Source organism: Ruditapes philippinarum, unplaced genomic scaffold, assembly GCF_026571515.1.
Source record: "Ruditapes philippinarum isolate M1 unplaced genomic scaffold, ASM2657151v2 ctg4309_1_1_1_1, whole genome shotgun sequence".
NCBI lineage: Eukaryota > Metazoa > Mollusca > Bivalvia > Venerida > Veneridae > Ruditapes > Ruditapes philippinarum.
In genome coordinates this window covers 78,646-104,923 of record NW_026853307.1, presented here as the reverse complement: position 1 = coordinate 104,923, position 26,278 = coordinate 78,646, and the positions used below count along the sequence as shown (strand labels likewise).

Here is a 26,278-nt window from a genome sequence, read left to right as displayed (position 1 = left end):
GGTTAGCATAACGGTATTTGACCAATCAGAAAAGCAAAAATTCGTCATCGAAATATTTGGTTGAATAATTTCTTTTCTTTAACTAAATTTATCATTTATGGTAAGGACAAGTGAATTTTATCCTGATATTGACTTATATAAGAGAAGATGTGAACAAACTCAACTCAAGCGGTTTAGTCCTTTTGAAGAATGTTTTTGTCATACATTTTCGCGACTTCCAAAAAATTTGACATTCTTTTATTTTAGATATTGGCAATTAATAAAGCAACGCTTTATCTTATTGCAGTTTATTTATAGTTTGGCAATTATTAAATTTTTATTGTATAAACGTATTGTTCTGGCTTCCAAGTTCCATAACTTTATCACAGACGCTTGGGGTTTGTAGTCCAATAGATTAGACGTTACAGGCTTGTTATAGTTTTATTTTGGTCAAGCCTGACGTCTAATAGTTATTGGTCAAAAACGTGTAGCATTTTGAAAAATTAAAAAAATGTCTGTTGACTTGCCTTTCAAGCTTTATTCAAAAGCTTATCTTCTGTTCTTTCAATTGCATGGTCTATCATTAACAAAAAGTTTCAAACAATGTACTTATTAATTAAAAATAAAATATAAATATCAATCTATTTCGCTCATCAGCCATACTGGTTAAGTAAAGCGTTTTACAGATTGATTCCATTTTTTTGAACGGAAAATATTTTCGAACACACTGACGGTGCATGGGCAATTATTTCGTTGAAAAAAATATTCCGTTAGAAACTTCTGGAGTCATTTAAACGCTTGCATTTGAATTAGCCAATCAGATTTCGCGCACTGTATGGGCGGCCATTTGTATATCTGCTGTACATGGAATTTAATTAAATGAGAGGATTAAATCATGACTTTTCGGTGTGACAGTTCAATTATTTTGTTGAAAGGTATTTAATTTTTAGTTTTGTTCATAAATAGTTCAAAATTTATGTAAATACACGCTGTTTTAATTGTTAAAATGCATTAGATCTAAATCGATGTCTAATGTCAATTTTTTTGCTACACGATTTTGCAAAGATCTGTTAAGACCTAACGTAACATGGAAAATGAAAAATGTAAAATAACAGATTAATGAATGATAAATATGAAATAGGTTACGTATAGGTCTTATAATTAGGACGTGTTGGAGAGAAACATATTATTTTTCTAGAAATATGATATTTTATGTCTGGCATTTTCCACAGACGCTTGGGGTTTGGAGCTCAAAACGCCTTTAAAATCCAAATAAAATGCATATTTGTCAATCCCAGCACATGTACTGATCATATATATCAAAAAATCTTAATATATGCCGTTTTGAAAAAAATCATATTTCAACATCTCAGGGCTCACGCTGTCGGTCGCCATAGTCGCCATTTGCGATTATTTTATAAGATTGGCGATTATTTTTGCATTTTGGCTACAAAATCTGGCGATTATTTTTACTTCCAACAGTGTTTATATAAGGTGTAAAAATCGATAATGAATGCAGTAGACCCAATTAACACCAGCGGGGTGGATTTAATTGAGTGTCAACTTTTTACCGGTCACGTGCTGCTAACTATATTGCCCGAGGTGAAAAAATACATGCGAGATGTATAATTGTATAAGTACTTGAAAGATATTGTCCAGCATTTATAATAGCCATCAAATATCCGTCAATTAGCCACAAAAAAATCGTTTTAAAATTGATAAACTGGATATTGACTTACCCAAAATTTACCGTGAATTGCAGTAATTGCAAATTTTGATTTTTTTTTGTTTTAAGCTACTTGACTAAATTGCCAGTGAAAAACAATGGTAAAATATTTAAAAAGTATTAACTTCCAAACAACTATTTGAACAACAACCAAAATTGTGAATATTTCTTCAGAAAACAGGAAAAATCCGATTGTCACATATTTTCGCGACACCGATAATTTTGATATTTATTTAAAGGTGAAATAAGCTATGTTCTGTTTAAAAATCTTTACTACTATGGCAGAAAATTTGTATTACATTGGTGATGATGATATTTTTCAGTAAATTATTCAGAAAAAAGGCTGCATTCTGTGAATGAGTTTGCAAACTTGTGTTATTTCTATAGGCTAATATGACCTAGATCTACTCCAGTTCTGTGTGAAATGTGGAAATTGACAGTGGTTATAGCTGACAAAATTTGATTAGAACAAAAAAGTTGTCTGATAACAGCATTATGTAAAGTTATAATGAATCTTTAATATTATTGTCATACAGTTTTGAGTTATACTAATTATAACGTTTTTATTCTGTTCTATAATAACAATTAAAGTTGTGGTTCTATTTAAAAAAAAAAAAAGGTAGTTATCAATATACACAAATGTATCAGTTTATTTGAGAATCCTTATAAAACTAAAATAAATTATATATGTAATGTTTATTTAATCAACTGTTTATGTTGTTAATCGCTAATTCGTGAATAGTCCGCTGAACTTTTGGCTATTATTTTTTTAAGTTGAAATTATTGGCTATTATTTTATTTGAGCCAGCGTGAGCCCTGACATTTATAATAATACACAAGATAAAAATGTTCGCCGGAAAAAATCCGCACCCCTACCGTCATAATCACCATGTATTTTAATCCATTTCCAATATTTTCACATAATCCTTTGGTCCATCGACACAGAAGATATAATTCTTCACGATGATGGTCAATTTTAAACTTCAACGGTAATATAAACAACGCAACAGCCGAAATAAACATCAATATTCTCGCTGTTTTTTTTCAACGACAAAAACTTACGATAAATTCAATGGACCAGACGGCTATGAACGAAGCTATCCGATTATGTGGTTCCCAAACTTAAAAGCGCTGTGCATTTTGCACACGGCAAAGCTGGGGCCACATAATCGGATAGCTTCGTTCATAGCCGTCTGGTCCATTGAATTTATCGAAAGTTTTTGTCGTTGAAAAAAAAAGGCGAGAATATTGATGTTTATTTCGGCTGTTGCGTTGTTTATATTACAGTTGAAGTTTAAAATTGACCATCATCGTGAAGAATTATATCTTCTGTGTCGATGGACCAAAGGATTATGTGAAAATATTGGAAATGGATTAAAATACATGGTGATTATGACCGTAGGGGTGCGGATTTTTTCCGGCGAACATTTTTATCTTGTGTATTATTATAGATGTTGAAATATTTTTTTTTTTCAAAACGGCATATCTCAAGTTTTTTTGATATATATGATCAGTACATGTGCTGGGATTGACAAATATGCATTTTATTTGGATTTTAAAGGCGTTTTGAGCTCCAAACCCCAAGTGTCTGTGAACTTTATATGCCACTTTTATTTTTGACGTGCGACGTCAACCCTAATTGCAAAGGCTACCAGAATTATGGCAGTTCGTTGGCAGTACATAAATTCCTATTAAAATCATCCTTATTTATCAAATTTGGGTCAAATGAAAATACCATTTGATAAACAAATTGAATTTGAACCAATTCATGTTTTTCTTTAAATTGAAACTTCAATTATTTATGACTAATATGACATTGTGTACCCAACTAGATGGTAATGTAACGATTCGCCACACTAACGATTCGCCACATAACGATTCGACACAGAGTAATAACGATTCGCCACAGTTAAATAACAATTCGCCACGTGTTCAAATACAAACTTGTTCACACCTGTTTTCAAATTGTTGATGGAAAACTATTTTATATTATATATTTCATTTGTTAACTACATAAACAAATTACACTGAATAAAGCGTTTATTGAATAAAAAACACACGAAAACCAGATATTTTATTAACAAAATTACATAACACATTTTATAACTTCGTTATTGATATAAACTGGAAAAATATACTTACAACTTTTATAGAATAAAAACACATGAAAATAAATATTTTATTACCAAAATTACATCACACATTGTAGATGAGAAAAACTTCGTTATTCCAGGTACGTATATTAACATACGTACCTGGTTATTCATATAAACTGGAAAATCATACGAAAACAGCTTTTATTGAATAAAGACACATGAATATTTTATTACCAAAATTACATTACAAATTGTAGATAAGTTAAACTTCGTTATTTATATAACTGGCAAATTAAAAGAAAACAGCTTTAATTGAATAAATGACAATAAATATATTATATTACCAAAATTACATTACACATTTTAGAAAAGTTATTTATATAAGTAACATATTTTATTACAAAATTTACATACATAAGCTTAATTGCCGCATTGTTTTGAAATATGCTCACATTGTCAGATAATTAAAGGATTATTTCGGCGTCAATTAAATATTTCTACAATTTTAGGTGATTGGTTTGTTAAAATAAAAGGTCTGACAAATCTTTTAGATATGCGTTCTTTAATCAATTATCGTAAATCAATTTTCGTAATGATCACATGTTTATGCAATATCTTTTTTTAAATATTTGACATATATAAAAATGAATGTTAATGATATTGTGATGTTCTTTGTTCCTTTATTTGCAGCTGTCTGTTCTCCGTAAGAATGTCATCAGTTAAAACTTTTTATGTTCTTCTTATTATTTTTTTTCTTTGCTTTTGTCATGTGACCACAGAATTATTATATTTGTAATTATTGTATGTAACGAGATACTGTAAATGTATAAGTTACCGAAATAAACTATTTCTTCTCTTCTTCTTATATTAATTGACATTTATGTTTATGATTAATCAACATATAATTACTTTCTTGTAAATGTACTCCTGTAATAATGTTGATTTAATAAATTGAAAATCCGCGATGGGGGCTTAAAGTTCATGTTACTTGTATTAATAAACATTATTAAATTATTGTCATTGTCAAATTATTAAAACAAAACGAAAAAGTTTGTTGATAACTAAAAAAATCATTGTTAGATCTATAATCATACTGTGGCGAATCGTTATTTAACTGTGGCGAATCGTTATTACTCTGTGTCGAATCGTTATGTGGCGAATCGTTAGTGTGGCGAATCGTTACTAATTCAACTAGATCTAGGGAAATATGTAGAGATTGTTTACCAATATGGAGTCTGCTGTCAAATGAAATCTCGCTGGACAAGTTTTTTGGAATTCTAGCATCTATTTTTAGCAATGGACCATACACTATTTTAATACCCCCGCACAACAAAGTTGTAAGGGGGGTATACTGGAATCAGCTTGTCCGTCCGGCTGTCCAGCCGTCCGTCGGTTTTTTCTTGTCCGCCCAATAACTTAAGATTCCTTTGACCCTTAGTCTTCATATTTGGCATGGAGGTTAGTCATGATTAGTAGATGACCCCTATTGATTTTGAGGTCACTAGGTCAAAGGTCAAGGTCACAGTGGCCTTGACTTTAAAAAGCTTGTCCGCCCAATAACTTAAGATTCCTTTGACCTACAGTCGTCATATTTGGCGTGGAGGTTAGTCTTGATTAGTAGATGACCCCTATAGATTTTGAGGTCACCAGGTCAAAGGTCAAGGTCACAGGGGCCTTGACTTCAAAAAGCTTGTCCGCCCAATAACTTAAGATTCCTTTGACCCACAGTCTTCATATTTGGCATGGAGATAAGTCATGATTAGTAGATGACCCCTATTGATTTTGAGGTCACCAGGTCAAAGGTCAAGGTCACAGGGGCCTTGACTTCAAAAAGCTTGTCTGCCCAATAACTTAAGATTCCTTTGACCCATAGTCTTCATATTTGCCATTGAGGTTAGTCATGATTAGTAGATGACCCCTATTGATTTTGAGGTCACCAGGTCAAAGGTCAAGGTCACAGGGGCCTTAACTTCAAAAAGCTTGTCCGCCCAATAACTTAAGATTCCTTTGACCCACAGTCTTCATATTTGGCATGGAGGTTAGTCATGATTAGTAGATGACCCCTATTGATTTTGAGGTCACCAGGTCAAAGGTCAAGGTCACAGGGGCCTTGACTTCAAAAAGCTTGTCCGCCCAATAACTTAAGATTCCTTTGACCTACAGTCTTCATATTTGGCATTGAGGTTAGTCATGATTAGTAGATGACCCCAATTGACTTTTGAGGTCACCAGGTCAAAGGTCAAGGTCACAGGGGCCTTGACTTCAAAAAGCTTGTCCGCCCAATAACTTAAGATTCCTTTGACCCACAGTCTTCATATTTGGCATGGAGGCTAGTCATGATAAGTAGATGACCCCTATTGATTTTGAGGTCACCAGGTCAAAGGTCAAGGTCACAGGGGCCTTGACTTCAAAAAGCTTGTCCGCCCAATAACTTAAGATTCCTTTGACCCATAGTCTTCATATTTGGTATTGAGGTTAGTCATGATTAGTAGATGACCCCTATTGACTTTGAGGTCACCAGGTCAAAGGTCAAGATCACAGGGGCCTTTACTTCAAAAAGCTTGTCCGCCCTATAACTTAAGATTCCTTTGACCGACAGTCTTCATATTTGGCATGGAGGCTAGTCATGATAAGTAGATGACCCCTATTGACTTTGAGGTCACCAGGTCAAAGGTCAAGGTCACAGGGGCCTTGACTTCAAAAAGCTTGTCCGCCCAATAACTTAAGATTCCTTTGACCCACAGTTTTCATATTTGGAATGGAGGTTAGTCATGATTAGTAGATGACCCCTATTGATTTTGAGGTCACCAGGTCAAAGGTCAAGGTCACAGGGACTTTGACTTCAAAAAGTTTGTCTGCCCAATAACTTTAGATTCCTTTGACCCACAGTCTTCATATTTGGCATGGATGTTGATCATGATTAGTAGATGACCCCTTTTGATTTTGAGGTCACTGGATCAAAGGTCAAGGTCATAGGGACTTTGACTTCAAAAAGTTTGTCCACCCATTAACTTAAGATTCCTTTGACCCACAGTCTTCATATTTGGCATGGATGTTGATCATGACTATAAGGTGTCCCCTATTGATTTTGAGGTCACTGGGTCAAAGGTCAAGGTCACAGGGACCTTGACAAAAAAAAGCTTTTCTTCTCAATTGCTAAAGAATATCCTGCCCGCAATGTATTGATTTTGACAATTTCACATTTGAAGCATGTAGAATACATAACTTAGCAATGCACTGGCTTAGTAACCTCAGATTTGGCAGGGAGGTTGTCCTTGAGCTCTAAATGGCCACTGTTGATTCTGACAAAGTGGTATGCGGGGGTATTCAGGCCATGATAGTGGCAGTTCTAGTTAGTATTGTACTATTTTATGGAGCTAAATATATAAGATGGAGAAGAGACTGTGAAGTCACTGTAACAGTATTTGATTTAACTGACAGTTAAAATTAGTATCGGCAGAATTGTATTCAGTGATTTTTCTACTTATATAACAGACTCCGAAAAAAGGCCTCTTCCCAATTGAAATTTTCTTTAAAATCATGCAGTTTTCCCAAAAATCTGAACTTAAACCAGATTTTTTACTTCCCAAATCAGCAATTTTAGCGATAATTTTTCCCAAAATCAAGAGGCTAAGGCCTCTTCCCAATTAAGTGAGAAAAATCACAGGTATTCCCACAAGTAATCTTATGTCGCGAGATTTTGGGAGATTTGATGCATCATGGGTTAAAGTAGCCAAAATTCTGCCATATGAATTCCCGGAGGTACATCACAAAAAAAAGACTAAACATTTTTTACTTATAAATATAATATCAAAAGCAATAGTTATTTATTATTAAACGTAAAAAACACACTTTTCCACACAAATATTTCTCCGATGAAAATCCATGTCGGCAATGTAAGCAATAATTCACAGATATCACTGAAGTTTAATGATAGCGTAAAAATCGGAGACTAGCAGGAAAGCCAGATTTTCACCGAAGCGTGTAAAGGATTGTAGGTCTGAATGGGACTCTCGTCTATTTTTCGGAGTTTCCTATCCGTTGTTTATATATCTGTGACTATTTTAAATAAATACAAAAAGAAAATCATGCATCATCACTGAAAACAATGTGAATCCAACATGTTTTTGGTACAACATATGTTATTGAATAAATACACCATTATTCATAATGGCAAAGCCATGTTTTCAATTAAAAATAGCATTTGGGTCACGTATCCAAACCAAAAATCTCGCAAGTCACATGATGATTAGGGCAGCAATGGCAGCAAATTTTATGAAATGTAAATGCTTTGATAAACTTTGAGGCAAAAAAGAAAAAAAGACTGAAGTGTACAAAATATTTAATTAACCAGGTTTTCCGAAGGAAAAAACTGGTTATTAGATTGAGGTATGTCGGCGGGCGGATGGGCGGGCGTAAACAATTTCTTCTGTGCGCAACTCCTTCTACATTTCTCAACGGATTTTGACCAAACTTTCACAGAAGCTTTGTCATCAAGTGCCCTGGCGCATATTGTCTGGGTTTTGCGATTGGATAATATTTGACCTAATTATGGCCCTTTGTTTTTTTTCCTTATATAGAATTTATAGTGAACAATTTCTTCTTTGCACAACTCCTCCTACATTTCTCAACGGATTTTGACCAAACTTTCACAGAAGCTTTGTCATCAAGTGCCCTGGCGCAAATTGTCAGGGTTTTGCGATTGGATAATATTTGACCTAATTATGGCCCTTTGTTTTTTTTTCCTTATAAAGAATATATAGTGAAGTTATAAGATTGAGGTATGTCGGCGGGCGGGTGGGCGAGGGGGCGTAAACAATTTCTTCTGTGCGCAACTCCTTCTACATTTCTCAACGGATTTTGACCAAACTTTCACAGAAACTTTGTCATCAAGTGCCCTGGCGCATATTGTCTGGGTTTTGCGATTGGATAATATTTGACCTAATTATGGCCCTTTGTTTTTTTTCCTTATATAGAATTTATAGTGAACAATTTCTTCTTTGCACAACTCCTCCTACATTTCTCAACGGATTTTGACCAAACTTTCACAGAAGCTTTGTCATCAAGTGCCCTGGCGCAAATTGTCAGGGTTTTGCGATTGGATAATATTTGACCTAATTATGGCCCTTTGTTTTTTTTCCTTATAAAGAATATATAGTGAACAATTTCTTCTTTGCACAACTCCTCCTACATTTCTCAACGGATTTTGACCAAACTTTCACAGAAGCTTTGTCATCAAGTGCCCTGGCGCAAATTGTCAGGGTTTTGCGATTGGATAATATTTGACCTAATTATGGCCCTTTGTTTTTTTTTCCTTATAAAGAATATATATTGAACAATTTCTTCTGTGCGCAACTCCTCCTACATTTCTCCACGGATTTTGACCAAACTTTCACAGAACCTTTGTCACCAATTACCCTGGGGCATATTGTCGGGGTTTTGTGATTGGATAATATTTGACCTAATTATTGCCCTTTGTTTTTTTTCCTTATATATAGAATATATAGTGAACAATTTCTTCTGTGCTGAACTCCCTCTACAATTCTCAACGGATTTTGTTCAAACTTTCACAGAAGCTTTGTCATCAAGTGCCCTGGTGCATATTGTCAGGGTTTTGTGATTGGATAATATTTGACCTAATTATGGTCCTTTGTTTTTTTTCCTTATATACAGAATAATAGTGAACAATTTCTATTGTGCGCAACTTCTCCTACATTTCTCAACGGATTTTGACCAAACTTTCACAGAAGCTTTGTTATCAAGTGCCCTGGCGCATATTGTCGGGGTTTTGTGATTGGATAATATTTGACCTAATTATGGCCCTTTGATTTTTTTTCCTTATACAGAATTATCAATAAATAGTGAACAAATTCTTCTGTGCTGAACTGGTCCTACATTTTTCAACGGATTTTGTTCAAACTTTCACAGAAGCTTTGTCATCAAGTGCCCTGGCACATTTTGTCAGAGTTTTGTGATTGGATAATTTTTGACCTTTTATGGCCCTTTGTTTTTTTTCCTTATACAGAATATATAGTGAACACTACTCAGTGGCAATTCCTCCTACATTATTCATGTTTTACATTGCACATAGTTACATTGTTTGTTGCTTGTATTTGTATTTCAAATACAACATATTTATCTACAATGGTGATAATTGAAAACCTGGTTTCATGGCATTGCCATGTTTCTTGTTAATTGATTGAATAACGGCATGATAAAATTATTATGATATAAATATGTCACAGTTCTGGTTGACTTGCGATATGGGATTGGCTTCAGCGAACAGGTTTAGCACTACTGTAAAACCTGTTCGCTGAAGTCATTAAGATATATTTTTGAGTAGATTATTTGTACCTCATTTTAAAAGTGAGTTTTTGTTTTGTAGAATGAAAAATGAGTATTGATTACACAGAAATCTGTGAGAATACAAAGTTGGCGAGGGAGAATGCCTTGTTTGGTAGTTATGACACCTCACTCGTATATTATCAGGGAGTGATTCAACAGATTCAAAAGCTACTTGTGACAGTGAAAGATGCTTCTAAAAAAAATAGATGGCAACAGGTATTTCCCATTTCCTTATGACCCTTTAGCAAGGTATTAAATCACATGCAACTTGTTATGTGCCACCTGTCTTCCTTTTAGCTTGACTTTTTGAAGAAGGGCATTGGCATAACACTTGGGTAAAAGTTTTGCATGTAATATAATATCTCATCCATCACTTATGATAAATGTATTTTTAACTTCACACACTTATTTGAGAGCACTATCCAAGGTCCAACTCTAGTATGGATTTTGACAGAATTATGGCCCTTTTTAACTTTGAAAATTCCGTGTTGAAGTGTTGCATGTAACAATTTATTCTTCAAAACAACTATTGGTATTCACTTAAAATTTTATACATATTTGCAGAATCATAATTGAAGGTCACAGACTCGATGTCCACGGCTCATACCTCTCTAGTGGATTTTGACTGACAGGGGCCATGTAAAAACTGATATATAATATATATGTACTGAATTTGTAGTTAAAGTTTTTGGAGCAACACTTCATATCAACATGAAACCTAATACATGTTTTTCAGATTATAATATCTAATTTGAAAATGGTTTAAATCTTGTATGAAAATAGTATGTGTTCATTAGATACAAAACATAAATGGTCTTTTAATTTGTTTCTAGGTAAGGTCAGAGATTAATATTGAGTATGAACAGGTGAAGGACATACAGAAGACTCTAGCCAGTTTTAAGTCGGACAGTAGTAGATCAGCTTACTCTCACAATGACTATGGTTCACCATTTGATGACTATTCCAGACATGAAGAGCCTACCCGTGACCCTGATGTCTGGCCACCACCCACTCCTGTAGAAAATAGGTATAATTGTTACATTTATGCTATGCAGAAAAGTGACTGAAACATTTTATTTTCTGAAAGTGAAAAAAATAATTTAAGAAGTGGTTCTAACATGTCATATTTTTGTAACCATTTTTTAAATATATTACAGTATGTATAGATATATATAGATTGGAGGAATTTTATTCTGTGCACAACTCCTATACACATGTATTTCAAGAGACCTGTCGTCATTGTTCTGAAAAACATAATCTAAAAATGCCATCATGTATAACATAAATAGTTTCACATCTGCAGCTGAAAGAGAAATACAATTATGTAAACAACCATTCTTTTGTTTTCAAACACTAAATAAAAAATCTCTACAAGAAAATATTTGATGGATTTAATTGAGTCGTATACATATATGAGCCGCGTCACAACAAAACCATCGTAATGCGTTTGTGACCAGCATGGATCCAGACCAGCCTGCGCATCTGTGCAGTCTGATCAGGATCCATGCTGTTTGCTATCAGTTTCTCTACATGTAATAGTGTTTGTAAGGGAACAGCATGGATCCTGATCAGACTGCGCGGATGCGCAGGCTGGTCTGGATCCATGCTGGTTGCAAAACGCATTACGTTGGTTTTGTCGTGACGCGGCTCATATATGTAATTACAGGTGTGATATATGTTTGTAATCACCACCAGAAACCCATACAGTCAACACATGCTAGAAAACTGTTACAAATGTTCTTATTTAATAGCATAGTGCAACTGATACACAATTACTCCCATTCCAGAAGAAACAATTGGTTCTTTAACATACAATATTTAAAGCACCATTGTATGGAACATCTGTTTTCAAAGTCTCATCCAAGGTCTATTAGTTATTAGAATTACTTGAACAATTAATTAAAAAAATTTGCAGACCATCACCGAACATACGAGGGGGTGTACAGCGGCCAGCACCAAAAAGAAATGAACCAAGTAATAGATACAGGTCAAAGCCAAGTAGTAGTAACACACCTGATGACAGACGAGGCAGGTATGGAGGTGGAAGTCGTCCCAGTGATAGAGGCAGGGATAACAGGGGGAAGGATAAGAAAAAGGTAGGTCAAAGTTTCAACACATTTAGTATTGTGTCCTTCGTCACTTATATTTAACCTGCAAATTTAATTTTAATAATTAATCTGATATATCAAGAGAATAAATGGATAGAGATTTTTATGGACAAGCTTGTCATGAGGAAGCTATCCAGCTTCCTTAAGGCTCTGTGTTATTTCCGGGTACTAAATGATGTACAATGAATCTTTTGTCTTTCTATACTAGTAAAAAAGCATATATATTTCCCCTTTTTAACAAGAAAATCCTCTCAAACTATTTTTTTTGGCCTCATTATATCTGCCAAAAGCAAAAGACCTTTCAACAATAAAATTTGCTTTTAGCAAAATTAATTACAGTTTACTGAAAATTTTAACAAAATGAGTATTGTCACTATTGTATGTATGTGCAGCAAAAGTTGCATGGGATTCACCTTACAAGGGAAAACAGGGTACAGTTCCCCCAAAATAGAGAGGGAGAGAGTCCTGATCATAATGATATGTAGCTATCAATATGTTATACTTCTAGTAATGACTTGTACTAAATAAAACCTTTTTGTGAACTTTGAAAATTCTTGGTAAAGATTTTCAATTTGCAGGAAGTTATTTACAACTGCTCAAGGTATTCATTTAAACTAGATGATTGTAACTGCAGGGAACTATCTAAAACCAATAACTTATCTTTTACTAAATTATACCTTAAGTAGTTAAGATTGCCAACTACGAGTTACTTGCTCCCCACTGCTGTGGGTTTGAATCCCCTCAGAGACTTGGGACTCTTTCATGTAAGAAACCCAGCTAGCTTATGGTCGGTCAGTGGTTTTATTAGCTCGACTTTTCTATGAAAAGGGGAGCTATCCTACTCGCCCCGGCGTCGGCGTCGGCGTTAGCGTTAGCGTTGGCGTCACACCTTGGTTAAGTTTTTCGTACCACCCCACTTTATTTCAGAAGTATTACAAGTATGGCTTTGAAACTTACCATACTTGTTCACCATCATAACCTCCATCTACAGACAAGAGTACATAACTCTGTCAAGGTTTTTGACAGAATTATGGCCCTTTTTTGACTTAGAAAGTGTATTGAGCTTGGTTAAGTTTTTTGTACCACCTCACTTTATTTCAAAACCATTGGAGTATTGCTTTGAAACTGACCATACTTGTTTTACCATCACGACCTTCATCAACAGACAAGAGGACATAACTCTGTCAAGGTTTTTGACAGAATTATGGCCCTTTTTTGACTTAGAAAGTGTATTGAGCTTGGTTAAGTTTTTCGTACCACCCCACTTTATTTCAGAAGTATTACAAGTATGGCTTTGAAACTTACCATACTTGTTCACCATCATAACCTCCATCTACAGACAAGAGTACATAACTCTGTCAAGGTTTTTGACAGAATTATGGCCCTTTTTTGACTTAGAAAGTGTATTGAGCTTGGTTAAGTTTTTTGTACCACCTCACTTTATTTCAAAACCATTGGAGGTATTGCTTTGAAACTGACCATACTTGTTTACCATCAAGACCTTCATCAACAGACAAGAGGACATAACTCTGTCAAGGTTTTTGACAGAATTATGCCCCTTTTTGACTTAGAAAATACATTGAATATGGGTAAAATCCACTTATTGCCTTAACCCTTTGAGATATTGCTTTGAAACTTTTAATGCTATTTCACATCATTACCCCCATCTGTACGCAAGAGAAGGTAACTCTGTCAAGGATTTGTTTTAAAAATTAAGGCCTTTTATCGACTTAGAATCTTGGTTAAGTTTTTAGTACCAGTCCACTTTTTGACTGAACTGTTTGAGATATTAATTTGAAAGTTGGAATACTTGTTTACAATCATGATTCCCAAACATGTCCAGGAGAAGGTAATTCTGTCAAAGATTTTATTTGAATTATGGCCCTTAACTGTCAATGTTTTGTAATTCAGTAAAATAATTCTTCACTAAATATCTTAATGCTCATGGCCATTGTTCACTTTAAAAATACAGAGATTCTTGTATTGCCTTTTACTGCAAAAACTTTTTTTATTGGCAAGCAATAAAAAAGTCGAGCGCGCTGTCTTACGGACAGCTCTTGTTCAGGTGCCTTATTGTGCCTGAAATACTGCATGAAAGGCACCTGAGGTCCTCTTCCACTTCCAAGCTCTTGATTTATGATAAAGCAATGAGAATAGACAAACTCTGCAAGGTCACTGTTGTATCTGAAACATATGGAAATTAACCTTTAACCTGCTGAAAGTTATTTATAGCCTTTACCACCAGTATAGAGCCAGGCTTATTATCTTTTTAGATTTATCTTCATTTCCTTAAAATTGATAATGAACAGTCCTGATATTGACAGTGGACAAGTCCATTAAAGAATTTCAGCAGGTTAAGGAATAAACTAAATTTGTGTTGTATTACAGGAGGAAGGTGATGAGAAAAAGTTTGATCCATCTGGACATGACAAAGATCTGGTAGAGAATCTAGAGAGAGATATTGTACAGAAAAATCCTAATGTTCATTGGTAAGTTAACCATGTGATTTTCTGTGGGCTTGTCTAGTCAACACCATAAACTCAGTCATTTTCTAAAGTTGTGTATTTCACGGGAGGAAAATAATTGTGTTTGATTCAGAGGCATATCATTTGGATTTGTTAATAATACACCTTTTTAAAAGAAAGAAAACTTATTTGAGGATTGTAACAGACAAAAAATAAGTGTTGACAGATGTGAAAACATTCAAAAAGCAGCTAGGAAAATGGAAAACTTGGAAGCTGGCTCAGGAACGCCGGGTTGTTAACTTCGGGTTGATGGCTGTCATTACTTTTTAATTTTTCATAAAGCATACGGCAGTTATTGCTCGTAGGATACTTTAATATGCCCAAATGTCATCAAGAGCAGTTTTGCATGTGGAAGGAATGTATTTGTCAGACTGTAAAAATGAAACAAAAAATAGAGACAAAATTTGGTGATTGGAATTTGAATGAATAGTTTTCTTCTTTTTTTTTAACAATTTCAACTTTGCATTTTCTTTAAACAGCCTAACATTGTCAGAACTGTCAGCAAAAATAAAATTGAGGTACCACATGGGAAAAATCTTAAAAGAGTAGTTTCGTCATTGAAAAGTGTGAAATTATATTTTGATAATTTTCACTGTGAAATTATCAAATATAATTTTCACGGATAAATCAGTAATCCACTGAAAAGCATAAAATAAACAGCCATCATCCTTTTTTTTTTTTACAAATAAAGTTTTATTTTCTTGAAATCAAACAAAACAAAAATATTAGTTATTAGTTCTTAAACTCAATAAGGCATGTTTATGCCACCCAGTTAACCCTTAACTTGCTTGATATGTGAAATAGATTTGCTGAGCTTTGAATTTGGAACAGTCCATTTCAAAATCAAAAATAGGAAAATTGAATTTCCAGCAGTATAGCATCAGCATTCCGGTGAGACTTCACCGGTGTTGTCAGACTGGAGCAATGTGGTCAGACTTCACAAGTCCAAGGACTCCATCAAAGAAATTCAGCGGGTTAAGGGTTATATATGCTACAATGTATCAAATAAATAGAGGATATTGAATGTGTGTAAGTTCAATACTGAAGTTATTGTACGAGTTGAATAAAATTATATTATGCGAGCCTCTGGTGAGCATAATATTATTTTATTCAATGATTGCAATAAATTCAGTAATGAAATATTCTATTTATCACATACCCAAAATAAAGATTGTTTAAAGTGAAGTAAGAGTAATTTTTCATTGAGGCGCCTAAACTTTAACGCTAACATTGAGCACGTCTTTACACTATGTTTGTATAACGCTAATGTCACATCAAAATATATGCACGGCCATGCAATACCATATTTACTGAGTCGCACAATAATGACCTGCACAGGTGTGTGATAAATACAATTATGATGAAGAGATTAGAGTTCTGTTATTAATGTTATACAGGGATGATATAGCAGATCTAGTGGAAGCCAAGAAACTGTTACAGGAAGCTGTTGTGTTGCCACTTATCATTCCAGATTTCTTCAAGGGTATACGTAGACCCTGGAAGGTAGGAATTTCAGTTCCTTCTGTGAACTCCTTTCTAATCATAAAATTGTAATTTAATCTCATATTTAAACTTTTAAAGATATTTACTTGGAGATGTTTTGTAAATAATTTTAGTTTCTTGGCTAGTTCCCTTGTTTTTGATACTTTTATAGATAATGAAAGCATGTGATTGTTTTAAAATTTTCTTTCAGGCATCCTAATTGGTAATTTTGTAATTTTGCTGATTAGGTATATTGTTATTTTGTTATGATGAAAATATATCAACTTTTGTTTTAATTGAATTATGGTTGTCATTTCAATGATAAAGTCAGCAGGTACTCATTTACTACAAACATTTTAACTTTAAATTTTGATGACAATTTCAGTTCCCAACTGTTTAAGATATTTTATATATTTAATATTTACAAAGACAAAGTTGAATGTTTTGTGTAGATTTAAGATAAATAATAGAAATAAAGTTGACTTTATTTCAGTGGTCTCTTGTTCAGACAATATAATCTTGAATTTACAAACTCTTTCACTGTGCTCAACCACAAGTTTCAGTTTTGTATATGCTAATGAATATTCTAGGGTGTATGTATGATAGGGCCACCTGGCACAGGAAAGACAATGCTAGCTAAAGGAGTCGCCACTGAGTGTGGAACTACTTTCTTCAATTGTTCTGCCGCAAGTCTAACATCAAAATATCGTGGTGAATCTGAAAAACTGGTCCGTCTGCTGTTTGAAATGGTAAGAAAGTGCATGAGTGGCACTTAAAGCAGCAGAAGCACTGATCATAATCAGGGTGAATAGTGATGTAGTTTTATGTTGGTGAAATTTTGATAATGTAAGTGCTGTCCAAAAATTTATGATGATTTATTTTCCAATTTCTTATATTGAGTAAAATATACAAAAGGGGGGGGGAGGGTTCAATTAAGTAATAGATTTACAGTACTGGTCTCTATCACAAAAGCTGAATACTTTTTCAAGATTTCACCAAGCACATTCGATACCCTAGAATAACTATTTATCATGAACCACAAAAGTTGCAGCCCTTTGTTTGTCTCTCGTCACCAGGGGGTGTTGATGGTAGGCCCACCAGGCACTGGGAAGACACTGTGAAAGGGTTTGCGACAAATGGGGGCAATTTTCTTAAATACATAGCTCTCTCACCAAAAAATTGGCAGGAAAAACCCGAAAAATTTGCCTTTTTACTCTTTGAAAAAGGTTATCGTTTTGAAGTTCAGTAGTTATTTTATGTTTTGTTTCACATTAAACCATGTTTATTTATTTTTTCCATTAATTGCCTCACATATCAGTTTTAAATTATATTTTCATCCGTCAGTGTTTATGTCTGTGAAAACTTTAAGCCATAAATTTTAAATATAGCCTTCCGTACTTGGACAAGCATTCCTTTTGAAAAAAGCTTAAATATGTATAAGAAATTTATCAGGCCTTCTTATGAATTTATTTTCGGGGCCCAATGTTTCAATATTGGGGAAAACCAGGGGAAGGGGGCACCAAAAGGGGAACGAAAAATTTACAACATAGGACAGTAAATGTTTTCAAGGTCACCTGTAGGGCCAAAATTTAGAAAAATTACCCGGGGGTTATGAGTTAGGGATATTTTTTAAAAAAATTATTAGGGGTTTATTTTAAAAATGAAGAAATTTTAAAAAAAATTTTATTATCATCATTATAAAAAATGTTTTTCTATTGCCCATTGTTAAGAAACAAATAATAACATTCAGGTAACAAATAACACAATCAAAATGTTTGTTTCTAAACAAAATGTTCTTAATATGTATAAAAATGTTACCCTACCCCACCCCCATTAAACACTAATTTTACCATTTCCCCAACTAAAATGCCATATTCAAAATATTCCTAAAATTTACCATAATGAGGGACTGTTTTCAAAGTTTGCCTAAATTTTCTTAAAGGTATATTGGTTGATCATGCGAAATATAAAATACTTTTACCGTGTAGTTTTTATTTTATTAAATTTTGAAAATATATGGTATCATATTTACTATAAATTTTGGCGTTATTTAGCAACTATAAATACCTACAATAATTATTTTATTTAAATCAAACCCTTTTTCCTTCCATAAGAGATCAGAGAGATACATAAAAAATGTTAAAAAGAAAAAAAAGAAAGAAAAAAAGTTTCCCCTTCTGGGGCTTGAACCCACGCCCCTCAATTTCAGTGAAGTTTGCAAGCGATTCTAGCCTATTTGAATACTCTTCAAAGTGGAGATAATGCATTACCCATGGTCTACCTTAAAAAATTTCACCAGAACTTTGTTACTTTTGGACAAATTTAAGATCGGGACATTTGAGCCGCGTCACAACAAAACCAACATAATGGGTTTGCGACCAGCATGAATCCAGACCAGCCTGCACATCCACGCAGTCTGATCAGGATCCATGCTGTTCGCTTACAAACTCTAAAACAAGTAGAGAAACTAATAGCGAACAGCATGGATCCTCATCAGACTGCAGGGATGTGCAGGCTGGTCTGGATCCATGCTTGTCGCAAACCCACTATGTTGGTTTTGTCAAGACATGGCTCATTTGTGTTTTTCAGGCACATTTTGTTTCACTTATTCTATTTGTTTTAAGATGAAGTGAATAAATAAGTTTGAATGTTGAAGTGAAGATTTTATCTGAAAATTTTAATATTCAAAGATTTTATGATGATGAGGATACAAAGTGTTAGATTTATATTCTTATAGTTATAAAAAATTTTACAGGTTATATGACCCTATATAAATGGTTCTTTTTATATATAACCCAAGCATTTAGGCAAGGGATATATTGCAAGTTACTGTTTATATATGGCCATATATCCTGTTAAGGATCTTTAAAATGAAGAAGTTGTAATAGTGCTAAATTTCTTTGTTTAATTAATTCATAAATGAATTGCATCCGTGTTTATGGATTATATAAACGTCACAATTATCCATTGAAAAACAACGTAACAAAATTGCAGTATTATGATGGCAAATGTACTCTCCTTTGTTATGGTATCATGGCATCACAATCTTCATATTTAATAATAATTTTGCAAAAAATTACTGAAATTTTGTTACATTTTAACATGAAGTGTACAAATATTTATGCACATTTTACTTATGAAAAAGTTTATTTTTTTTACGATATTCCATTATTTATGATAAACTATTTATTCTTTTCATCTGCATTCAAATATAGTTGGCTACTTTGAAATTATATTTTATTGTAAAATTATCAAAATATTACATCATTTTCAACTGAAGAGAAGTAGCCATATCCATATCATACACCACATCATACAGTTTGACTTTATTAAGAACTTACCTGTTGGAAAGAAGTGAATGATTTTGGCAGTTGGCCAATTTTAAATATTCTAGTCTATTGGTGTTCTGCACTCTTCTGCATTTGACAAACTAATATAAAGAAAGAAAGAAATCACAGTTAATTTTGTTAGTTTAGTTTGCAGTGTTTGTTATGTCCATGCAGGTTTTTTTTCTTTCACTGGAACTAAGTATTTGTTTGTCCATCCTTCTGATCTTTTATCATTCTCTCTTAGATTTGTTGTAGTAGATCTACCACTGTTCTGTTCACTATTTATGAACTGATATTTGGAAGCTTTGGTTTGGCCACACATATCATAAAACTCTTATTTCTTTTGAATGGCTTTCATGTTGTTAAATAGATTCTTAAAATTTTTCTTAGTAAGGCAATGTATTAAAGCTTTGTCAAAGTGACTCAAGGAGCATCCAATGAGCTAAATGATGGGATTTTTAGGGGGGGGGGGGGGGGGCATCATTTAACCCTCCAAAATATCTTTTATTTTCACTTCAAATCATATCGCTTCCTATAAATTTTGTTTATGTAGAGTTTATGCTAGAATTTCTATAATTTATACAGTTCATTATTTAATATTTTAATTGGATGTGTTGTTTGTAATTTTACGTTTAGTTAATACTTAATAATCAGGACTATTTAATTTATTACAAATTATCTCATCTTTTGTTGTAATTAAAAGAATGAATTGTGAATTTTAAATAAAAGTTCAATATATATTGCATTTATAAAATCATTTTCACAAGCACTTTCACATTACTACATATGTTATACCTATTAATATATTTTTATGAAATTTGTAAACAGTAAAATTATGTTGTTTTTATGTTTTGGTTGATTCTCGAAAGAGCTGTAACATAAAATATCTCTGTTATTCAACACACATGACTTTATAGTATGCATGCAGAATACAATTTTATCGTGCTATTTTAAGTAACATTTTTAACCATTATAAAATATTCTAGAATGAAATATTATGCAGCTATTTTAAGTAACAGTTTTAACCATTCATTTTCAGCATTGATACAATAATTTTGTAAGCTACAAACAGTAGATATATAGTTTTATACACTTAAATGTCCAGTTAAATACTTAAAATGATGCTGTAATGTTAAAAAATGTGTGAATTCCTAAAAATACTCGAATTCCTGGTAAACTCAGTAAGGGTGCACTGCACTTGTGAACTTTCTTCTAAGATAGTACACTGTTTTAAATGTATTCAATATTTCAGGCGAGATTTTATGCTCCCAGTACAATCTTTATTGATGAGATAGACTCTATCTGCTCTAAACGAGGCTCCGGGTCGGAACATGAGGCAAGCAGACGTGTAAAATCAGAACTACTTATACAAATGGATGGTAATTGTTCTTTTCATGTAGAAGAGTTTATGTATGAATTAGGTTTACATGTCATTTAATTGTTTTAAAAATTATTAACAATGTGTCAGTTAGGCTGTTGTTATTTCCCATAAGTTAAATGTTTAATTTCTGTTTCGGATAAACCTAAATATAGTTGGTAAGATTGTTTTTATCACTATTGATGTTGAACTTTCAGGATTGCGATGACTTTGTAATGTTTTGTGATAATTGAAGTGCATAGGACTGGAGTCCAGTTGCTTTTGAAATAATGCATAAAGAGGATCTATATTTGTAAATTTGTCCTCATTTAAAACTGAAAAAAAACAACAACAACAACTTTATGACCTTAAACGTTTCTGTATATGAAAGTAACAAGAGTTAGATTTTATCTGTAATTATAGTGTTGATAAATTAAATGTGAACCATAGTTATTGTATAATGTAACAGGTGTGGCAGGAGTGTGTGGTGGCGAAGATTCATCCAAGATTGTCATGGTATTGGCGGCCACTAACTTCCCGTGGGACTTAGATGAGGCTTTACGTAGACGTCTGGAGAAGAGAATCTATATACCTCTACCTACAGGTAATGACCTGCCCTGGATGACTTGTTAAAGTTGATGACTTGTAACTCAATGCCTACAGTTTGATACTCTATTATAGTAATACAGTTTATGATAGAAGGCTTTCCAGCCATTTGATTGTTTCACATATTGTCAATCTATTGGTTTTAAGGTAGTCTTACTGAAATGCTTTCCAGCCGAAAAAAATCTAACATCGGTCAATATTGTACCATTACATTATTTTCTAGAACATAGTTTTTCAAAATCTTGTGCATAAGATTATTTAAAATCACTCATCCTTTATCGCTATGTACTTAATTCCAGTTATTAATGGTTAAAAATTGTTGAATACTGAAGATTGTGAAAAATAATGTTCCGGAAATGACAGATTTATTATGATATTGGCCGATTGTTAGAATTCTTTTGGCAGAAAAGCATTACAGTAAGACTACCTAAATGTAAGAAAATGGAGCCATTCTATGCAGTTTGACTTTACTCTGTACTAAAGGTTGCTAGATATTAGGTTACATGTAGTTTGAAATAAACATTTTTTACTAACCATTAAAGGATCTCCACTGAGGTTTTTTTTTGAAAATATGGGACTGAAAATATTTTTTCCAGATAAATGTACCATTTGATGAAGGTTTAGACCACTAATCTTTGTGCAAAATTTCAGATCATTCGCACACTTCGTTTTTCCAGAATTATTATTCAAATTGAAAAAATTGACCCAAAATGAAAAGCGTTCAAACACTTTTCACTCAAAGTGGGCTAAGAAAAGCATATAAATACGATTTTCAATTTATTTCAAAGGATATTTCTTAAATATCTTTGCATATATTTCTGTTTAAAGTGCCCCAGCTCATTTATGTAAGAAATTCAAATGTTATGTTTTAAGGCTTTTAAACCTCAGTGGAGTCCCATTAACTGTTTCTAGTAGTTAGAGTCCATCCGAGGGTAAAAAACCAGAATCGTTCAGATAATTGTACATGCAAACCACTTAAAAGTAACTGGCAGGGAGAGTTTGTTACACAGATTTGGAGGAGAAAAAATGATTACTGCCTGTTGGGATACATACTTAAACTTTAATCATAAAAAAGAAATGAAAAATGTGCTCTGTACTGATGATGTTTATTTCTTCAACTTTGAACAATCTGCTTAATTTAATTTTATGTTACTGTAATATCTGTTTAAGCTCTTCAATATATAATAAATTTTGTATATATTTTTTAACTTGGCGTTATATTAACGTAAGAAGAAAGTGAAGAGCTATCCTACTTACATGTATATAGCTATGGTGGCTTCAGCCACATTTGTGTCGCTACTTGGTTAAGTTTTTATACCATCCAACTTTGGCACAGGATTTATAATCCAGCCACATTGCACACATTTGATAATGACAGACATAATACAGTGATAATAATAATAATAATAATAACAAAATAATACAGTTGGACAATGAACTGTAGGAATATAAAAGTCAATGATTTTGAACCTTTATGGGTTATAATTAGATGTTATGACTTAAAGGCAAACTAGATAAATAAAGGAATAATGTTGTGTTTCAGTTGAAGGAAGGGTGGAGTTGTTGAAGATTAATTTGAAGGAGGTACCGCTGGCTCCTGATGTAAATCTCATGGAAGTTGCCAAGGTTTTAGAGGGTTACTCTGGAGCAGATATAACCAATGTGTGCAGGTAATAGTGAAACCTATTTAATGATCTGACCAAGTATTATTTTTTAGCTGATATCAATGAAGAGCGAATTAAAGTTTGCATGAGCATGTCTGCAGGAATTAGCTGTTTATTATTGAAATGTCTTCACATAGTACCATGTCTGTTTTCGACGATATCTGCATGACCAAATTGTCAAGTTTTATAGGAAACAGAAAACAATTTCTGTAATGTTGTCATAGAGCAGTCAGAATGAATGAAATGTTGTTTTTATACAAATATCAAAAGTAATATCATTAGAATAGAAATATACATACACATTGTAGTCCAGTGTCTAAATTGTCAGATTTTAAGGATCTTGTATCTATATAAGTGTCTTAACCCATTTGCAATAGAAAAACTGTAAGAATAACAGAGAATTGCTATTGTAGGTGTTTCAGACAGTTAAATACTATATATATTGCCTGATCAGAAAAATACACTAGAAATGTATATTAATAGTAATTATTTAATCAAAAGGAGGAGATACCCATGTAACATAAGTATAATGGAGGTTCAAAACAATAAACAAATAAAAGAGACAGAGGTGTATTTCTTGTAGCATGTAAGTTGGGCATGCTTTGCTATCATCCATGTTCTTTTTGTGATTAGGCTTATAACCTTATAAGCCATTACCATGAAAGATTGAGGCATACTGGCTCAGACTACACCAGACTTAATGGTTTTTAACATATATGTATGTGTATTTTATTTCTAGTTTTAATTATATAAATTATATGATCATTCATTTAGTCTGATGTGATCAAATATTTCAGAGATGCTGCTATGATGTCTTTCCGTCGTAGAATCAAGGGTCTAACACCAGATGAGATCAAGCGTATTCCAAAAGAAGAATTGAACATGCCTACATCTATGGAAGATTTCCTAGAGGCCAAGAAAAAAGTGAACAAAAGTGTCTCACAAGATGATCTGAAAAAATACGAGGAGTGGATGAAAGAATTTGGCTCTGTTTAATTGTCAATTATCAGATAACACTCACTTATGTGAATGTATTAACTATTATTGTTGGACTTAAGTCAGGGTTATTTTGTGTCCTGACTAAATCACTTGAATTTTTGTATACAAACTGTTATTTCACATATGTTGCCAATTCATATCTCTTTTTATAATAGATGGAAAATGTAGAAGAAGAACACTTAAATTGTACTTTGTTAGCTTGAAAGCATAGTGCTTACTTTGACTTATTTTTTCTCTGTTACCCTCTTAGCACTGTCATTAACGACACTTTCGTTTGTTTATCTTAACACATTATTCTCTAAACTCCTGTGATGACCTGAATCACATGTAGCATAAACTGAGCGGAACCCTTAATATTAAAATTGAACTCCTCCAAATTTGAGAAAGGCAAAGTTCATTATACAAATTTAGGGGTGTCCTGGTTAAGAACATTATGTGACCCTGAACACCTTTATTCAGCATTGTATTATAATCAGTTTTCTCAGCCTTTATTACTACAGGGTCAAATATTTGATGAGCTATAAACATGTATGTGTACTGCTGTTTTTTAAGTCAAATCTGCTGAACATAGAAATATAACTTTAGTCTGTTGTGTGATTTTGTTTCGGGTTTTGACTCTTGCTAGTAAATTTGATTCTTTTATATTCGGAAGGTAATCAGATTGGTATGGTCTTTGTTGTTTCTTTTCATCTGGCTACTTCTTCAACAGTGAAATAGAAAAAATTCCATATTTCCAACATGTACTGAATTATGTTGAATTTTCTTATTTTGCACTGGCAAAGTCGTACATGTTGTTGTAACACACACTGCTTTTTAGAGCTGAATTTCTGTGATACAATGTATTTATTTCTGTTTAGAATTACATCTATTTTTGTAAATGTATCAAGATCTAAGTTATTTATCTCCAATTCAACATTAACTTATTTCTGATTTAGTTTGTTAAATGCATTGAAAATAAATATTTAGCATCGATTGTTGATATTGTTGTTTGTTTTTATGCTCCCACTTGTTAAGGGTGAGTTTACTGTGACTGTCTTTTCTTGTCCAGTCAATAAGATGTGAAGGAATAAGCATGTATATGATTTTGAGGTCCAAGGTCATCATGGCATTGACCACTAAAATCTTATCTGACCAATAACTAGAGAATACTTTTCCTATGATTTATTATGCAGGATGGTCATTACTAGTAGAGACTCCTATTGACTGACCTCCTTGCGTCAAAAATTCTGGTCACTGGCCTTGACCACTAAAAGTTTGTCAAAATACAACTAAGCAGTTTTAAGATTTGATTTGGAGGTTGATTACGTCACTCACAGTTGCCTCGACCATTATAAGCTTATCTGACCAGAAACTAGAGAACGCTTTGGCCTTCAGTCCTATAGACTTATCATGACACCTACTGATATGAGGTCACAGTGGCTTAGTGTAAAATCCTTGTCGTTTCAATCACTTGAGAAGATGAACTTGGTGGGGATATTGAGGTTAATGGGTTATGGTCACAGTGATACATGAAATATTTGTAAAATCAAGAACAAGTGTTGTTTACGCCTAGCGCTCCGCGGAGTGAAAATACGACATGGCACAAATTGGCCACCATGTCATTCAGAACTATACGAAAAGCATCAAGCTATGAACAAAAGTCGAATGCTTAAAAGTTATTGTATTTGCAGTAAAAAGTCATTTAATGTGAAGTTAAAACATTAAAGTCGTTATACTTTGGCTTGGAAAAATGCTATATTCCTCTATTTGTGTCAAAAGTTGACAGCCTTTTACCCATAGTCTGTTGTTTTACCCATGCATCAAGTATTGGCCAAGGTCAGCCGGTACATCTGATCTGATCATAATCTGCACTGTTTCCTATTTAGTTGGTAAATATTTTGAAATTTTCCCTAGAAATGATGAATTGTTTTGACCAGATTGAATTATTGACAAGTCCATATAAGATTTTAGCATGGTAAAGGGTAAAATATTCAGTGGATAATAGGACTTGAAACAACATGATATAAAAATTGAGCCGTGTCATGACAAAACCAACATAGTGCGTTTGCGACCAGCATGGATC

At 33.2% G+C, this 26,278-nt stretch overlaps 1 protein-coding gene across 1 annotated transcript; it reads left to right on the top strand.

Annotated features, from left to right (window-relative positions):
* On the top strand, positions 1–25,189 carry LOC132736443 (katanin p60 ATPase-containing subunit A1-like). The gene is made up of 11 exons (XM_060723584.1): positions 1–100; positions 10,187–10,362; positions 10,980–11,173; positions 12,062–12,242; positions 14,643–14,743; positions 16,177–16,282; positions 16,852–17,010; positions 20,843–20,969; positions 21,417–21,551; positions 23,097–23,223; positions 24,015–25,189. The coding sequence occupies exons 2-11, from the start codon at positions 10,195–10,197 to the stop codon at positions 24,211–24,213; spliced, it is 1,497 nt and encodes a 498-aa protein (XP_060579567.1). The 5' UTR covers positions 1–100; positions 10,187–10,194; the 3' UTR covers positions 24,214–25,189.
* Positions 25,190–26,278: the final 1,089 nt, after the last annotated feature.

Bases quoted from the DNA above. Each gene is read 5' to 3' on its own strand.
- LOC132736443 (XM_060723584.1), top strand. From the start codon at position 10,195: ATGAGTATTGATTACACAGAAATCTGTGAGAATACAAAGTTGGCGAGG. The intron at 17,011-20,842 runs GTAAGAAAGTGC...TCAATATTTCAG, and splicing joins TCCGTCTGCTGTTTGAAATG to GCGAGATTTTATGCTCCCAG. The intron at 21,552-23,096 runs GTAATGACCTGC...GTTGTGTTTCAG, and splicing joins CTATATACCTCTACCTACAG to TTGAAGGAAGGGTGGAGTTG.